At 36.9% G+C, this 5,728-nt stretch overlaps 1 protein-coding gene across 1 annotated transcript in view; it reads right to left on the reverse strand.

Moving 5' to 3' along the window:
• The window catches only part of LOC102602924 (protein TSS), a 26,067-nt gene that overhangs the window by 12,683 nt on the left and 7,656 nt on the right, over positions 1-5,728 (reverse strand). Inside the window, exons 7-11 of the mRNA XM_006345495.2 lie at positions 4,509-4,573; positions 4,233-4,364; positions 4,086-4,127; positions 3,439-3,963; positions 3,186-3,343 (exon numbers count right to left, since the gene is read on the reverse strand). Of these exons, the coding sequence (XP_006345557.2) occupies positions 3,186-3,343; positions 3,439-3,963; positions 4,086-4,127; positions 4,233-4,364; positions 4,509-4,573 (922 nt within the window). The remainder of the gene's footprint in view (positions 1-3,185; positions 3,344-3,438; positions 3,964-4,085; positions 4,128-4,232; positions 4,365-4,508; positions 4,574-5,728) is intronic.

Below are 5,728 nucleotides of genomic sequence, written 5' to 3' on the forward strand. Positions count from 1 at the left end.
ATTTTCAAAAGTTTCTTTGCTGAAATACAAAATCAGTTTGGTGTTTCTATTCGTACTTTTCGTAGTGATAATGCCTTCGAATACTTATCCTCCCAATTTTAGGAGTTTATGACTCACCAAGGCATTATTCACCAGACTACTTGTCCATACACCCCTCAACAAAACGGTGTAGCTGAAAGAAAAAATCGGCATCTTATTGAGACCGCTCGTACTCTTCTCCTTGAATCCAATGTTCCTCTGCGTTTTTGGGGAGATGCAGTTCTTACGTCTTGTTATTTGATAAATAGAATGCCCTCTTCTTCTATTCAGAATCAGGTTCCACATTCCATATTGTTTCCTGAGTCACATCTCTATCCTATCCCCCCTCGTGTCTTTGGAAGCACATGCTTTGTTCATAACTTTGCCCCAGGGAAAGATAAATTAGCCCCTCGTGCCTTCAAATGTGTCTTTCTTGGTTACTCTCGAGTTCACAAAGGGTATCGTTGTTATTCACATGATCTTCATCGTTACCTTATGTCCGCTGATGTTACATTCTTTGAGTCTCAGCCTTACTATACGTCTTCTGATCATCCTGATGTATCTATGGTCTTACCCATACCTCAGGTTTTACTTGTACCAACTTTTGAGGAATCTACGGTTACTTCTACATCTCCAGTTGTAGTGCCACCACTCCTAACTTATCATCGCCGTCCGCGTCCAGCGCTAGTCCCAGATGATTCATGTCATGCGCCAAACCCTGCTCGTATTGCGGACTTGCCTCCTCCTAGCCAACCGCTTGCACTTCAAAAAGGTATACGATCCACTCGAAATACTAACCCACATTATACCTTCTTAAGTTATCATCGTCTATCATCACCCCATTATGCCTTTGTATCGTCTTTGTCCTCTATCTCCATTCCTAAGACTACAGGTGAAGCACTTTCTCATTCTGGATGGAGGCAGGCTATGGTTGATGAGATGTCTGCTTTACATAAGAGTGGTACTTGGGAGCTTGTCTCCCTTCCTGCAGGTAAATCTACTGTTGGTTGTCGTTGGGTTTATGCAGTCAAAATTGGTCCAGACGGTCAGGTTGATCGACTTAAGGCTCGCCTTGTTGCCAAAGGGTATACTCAGATATTTGGGCTAGATTATAGTGACACTTTTGCTCCTGTGGCTAAAATTGCATCTGTTCGTCTTTTTCTATCTATGGCTGGCGTTCGTCATTGGCCTCTTCATCAGTTTGACATTAAGAATGCTTTTCTGCATGGTGATCTTGAAGAGGAAGTCTATATGGAGCAACCACCTGGTTTTGTTGCTCAAGAAGTCTAGTAGCCTTGTATGTCGATTGCATAGGTCACTCTATGGTCTGAAGCAGTCTCCTAGAGCTTGGTTTGGGAAGTTCAGCACAGTTATTCAGCAATTTGGTATGACTCGTAGTGGAGTTGATCACTCTGTGTTTTATCGGCATTTCTGCACCAAATCGGTGTATCTATTTGGTTGTGTACGTTGATGATATTGTTATTACTGGTAATGATCAAGATGGTATCTCCAAATTGAAGCAGCATCTCTTTAAGCACTTCCAGACTAAAGACCTTGGCAGATTGAAGTATTTTCTAGGTATTGAGGTTGCTCAGTCTAGATCAGGTATTGTTATTTCTCAACGCAAGTATGCCTTAGACATTCTTGAAGAGACGGGAATGATGGGATGTAGACCTATTGACACTCCTATGGATCTGAATGTTAAACTCCTTCTAAGACAGGGGGAGCCACTTAGTAATCCTAAAAGGTATAGACGACTCGTTGGAAAATTGAATTATCTCACAGTAACTAGACCTAGACCTGACATTTCTTTTCATGTGAGTGTTGTAAGTCAGTTTATGACTTCCCCTTGTAATAGTCATTGGGATGCAGTTGTTCAATCCTGCGATATATAAAGTCAGCTCCTGGTAAAGGACTACTCTATGAGGATCAAGGCCATAAGCATATCACTGGATATACAGACGCTGATTGGGCAGGATCACCCTCTGATAGACATTCGACATCCGGATATTGTGTTTTAGTAGGAGGTAATTTGGTGTCATGGAAGAGTAAGAAACAAAGTGTGGTTGCTCGATCTAGTGCAGAATTAGAATATCGAGCAATGGTGGCAGCAACTTGTGAGCTAGTTTGGATAAAACAGTTGCTGGGAGAACTAAAATTTGGCGAAATTGATCAGATGGAACTCGTGTGTGACAATCAAGCAGCTCTTCATATCGCATCAAATTCAGTGTTTCATGAAAGGACTAAGCACATTGAGATTGACTGTCACTTTGTCAGAGAAAAGATACTCTCAGGAGATATTGTTACGAAATTTGTGAAGTCAAATGATCAGCTTGCAGATATCTTCACCAAGTCCCTCACAAGTCCTCGTATTAATTACATCTGTAACAAGTTAGGTACTTATGATTTGTATGCACCAGCTTGAGGGGGAGTGTTAGAATAGAAATATGTATATATATTCCTACTTAGAATAGGAAGAAGAATAGGAATAGGAATCCTAGTTAGAAAAGGATTTCAATGTATTGTCTATAAATAGGGTCTCAATGTAACAATTTAGATACACAATTCAATATTATTTTTCCCATATATTTCTCACAGAGATCAAGGGAAACACAGCCCCACTAGCAAATTGTCCTAGAAATAAAGGACAAATTAACTGATAGGGACTAGGAGATTGTAAACATCCACGATGATACAGGTGTATTGTCTTTTCAATATCAATATATACTTTTGCATCAGATAATATCAGTATGGTAATTCTGGTGATCACTTTTCGCAATTCTGAGGGCATATCTTTGACATACATGTTTAGCAATCAGAATGAGGTGCACTTCTGACATGTCATCTCGGAATTAGTTCCTAGTTGAATTCATTTTCTCCATAATAATTTCTTCCTCCTACTGTCCTACAAGTCTCTTCTTTAAATGCTGAACCAGATTGAACATACAGAGTTATTGAAGTTAATAATTCTTTCTGCAAGTAAGTCTTAACATACATAAGTTTATTGTTTGTTTTAACGTAACATGGAAAAAAGAATGAAAGAAAAATCTTTATCTTTTGTTTCATGAAACCACCATGGAAGATAAACTAACATGTACTTACTTTGGCTCTGTAATGCATACTTACTAGAAAATTCAATGTACTTCTTATGAGAAAACATGCAATACCTGTTGATATTAAGCGCATTTGCACCACCATCAGGCTGATCAGCAAGTTCAATGCTTTCAGATGGAAATCCCACTTTGTCACTCTCTTTCCCTTGAACTTTTACAGTCGCGATATAACCACAATGCTTTACATTCAAAACACCTAAAGTGGCAATATCCTGAACTCAAAGTCCAGCAATTTTCATTTCAACAAAATGCAAAACTTCAGACAGTAAACAGTAGATCAACATCATTCTCTTTAGTATTTACTTACATGGGCAGCTGTATTTTCATCAGCAGTAATCCCCTTGAGTAGATGTCTTTCAATCAGATTTTTCTTAGCTATTCCAGTTGTTTGACATCCATCAATTTTGGTATCGATTTTGCAGCTTGCATCCGCCACATCTTTGGTGACAGATATGCTCAAGTCCCCAACTCTCTCATTATAAATGATTTCTCTGTTTGCATCAGAATGAGCTGGTTTAACTTTCTCCATTACATGTCGCACAGCTGAGATGGCCCGAGAAATTGCAACATCAACAAATAAACTATGAAGAAGAAAAGCCCTTCTATCTCGAACCTGCCTCTCCTCTGGTGTCTTACAAGGCATAGATGCAATAAACAAAAGTTCACTTGCATAAGGTAATAGATCACTTTTTCCATCTCGGCCTAGACCACCTCCATTTCCTCCCCACTTGTCATCCTCCACAGGCAGAGATGGAAAGATTGATGGCATCTGTGCAGCCACAGGGGGAACAAGCCATGTGTTGGCTCTGAGACCATAAGGAAGATTCCCAAACTGTAGCAAAAAGAAAAAAAAATTACATCCTTTGTGTACATGAGTCTCAAAAGGAAGAGGATATCTTTTTCACTATATGCACTTGTTAAAGAATTTAACGTGGTCAAAAATATTGACGGCACCTTGTTACGCTCCAGAAATCCTTTCATGAGCTCATTGTAGGCCTGAAAAAGAGGGATCATCTATGCTAAGAGTTCAGTGAGTACATACCCTGGCAAGCAATTGCTCACACTTAATCTGAAGAAGAAAAAAAAATCTGCAGAACTCACATTGTCAAATGCTCTGCTTAGTTGTCTCAACAAATCCACAAGATTGTGACAAAGTATCCCATGCTTTCCAGTGTTATGAAAACCTTTTCCGCAAGCTTCAACCAAAACCAACTTCCCGTTAAAGAGTTTCACCTGCAAACAGTTAGAGATGCCCATTAATAGATTATTTCATGGTTAAAACACATCTAAAATTTTACATCAAAAGACATCTGAAACTGCATTAGTCAAATTATTGGAACAAGGCACAAGAAAGAAGCTACTTGGAGAGAGGCTTACTTCAAGTGAGAAAAGATAATCATTTGGTAGAACTTCATCAACCTTTCTTGTTTTCCTTCTTATAACTGCAATAAATATGGCTAATTTAGTTAGTGCACAGCTATAATATAGCAAGAATCTGCACCTATGATGATGAGAAATGAATCCCCTCCCTAAGAGAAAAGGATGAAAGGCTGATCTTAAAAGGGATAATTTGCCATCTAAGTTCTTTTTTATATCCTTTCTCCAAGATGTATTTGATGCTACGAAAAGAAATTTGGTGTCACTTGGTATTGCTCATTACACAATCAAATCTTGGTTGAGTTTTAAAGATTAAGGAACATTTATAAAGTTACTGGAATTAATTTGTTAAGATTTGTCAAAGAGAACATACTGAACTTATGATATAAAGGGAAAAAATAGAAACACCAACTGGATGCGATGAGTCACACACACACAAATATAGATGAAGCTGATCAGGGGCGGCTGGCAAGGCTTGTAAAAAAGTCCTTGGCCTTAGGCCCCCAATTTTAGGGGGCCTCATTTTTTAGTTAATTAGGTAGGATTAAATTAAAAAAAAAAAATATTAGAACTAAAACAATAAATGCAATGGCCCCATTTTTTAGTTAATTAGGAAAGATTAATTTTTTTTTAAAAAAAAATTGTTAGAGCTTAGTCAATAAGTCTAAACGGCTAAATGAAGTGATAGTCATAGATATGACTATGACTTTTTAACTTCCCATAAAAAGTTGAAAAGTTGTGTACTTTTTTTTTTAACTTACAAGTTATCTTCTTTTTTTTACCTTATTTTTTTTTCTAATTTTATTTTTATATATTCTAGCCTCCTCCCTTCTATTTCTTCTCACTTTCTCTTTTCTAATCTTACATCTCTCTCTTATTCAAAGCTAAAAAAAATAAATTTACTTGTTCTATTGATAATTTATATTTTAAATTTGGAGAAAATTATATTGCAGCAGCCCGATTCATTTTCGGAAATCAAGTATTCATAGCTTTTGAATTTGGTAATATCATTCTAATTTCTAATATTATTTTTGTTTTGTGTCTTATGTTTATTATATTTTTTATTTGATATTGTAAATAGTGTTTAAAATATTTGTTAGATTTTAATATGTCAACTAGAAAATATGAATCCGGTCATTCAAAACTTAAAAGAAAAAGAAAAGTCGATAACTTGATAAAATCTCAAAAAGGTGCTCTTGATAAATTTTTGGAAAACAATG

The sequence above is a fragment of the Solanum tuberosum genome, unplaced genomic scaffold, assembly GCF_000226075.1.
Source record: "Solanum tuberosum cultivar DM 1-3 516 R44 unplaced genomic scaffold, SolTub_3.0 scf00069, whole genome shotgun sequence".
Lineage (NCBI taxonomy): Eukaryota > Viridiplantae > Streptophyta > Magnoliopsida > Solanales > Solanaceae > Solanum > Solanum tuberosum.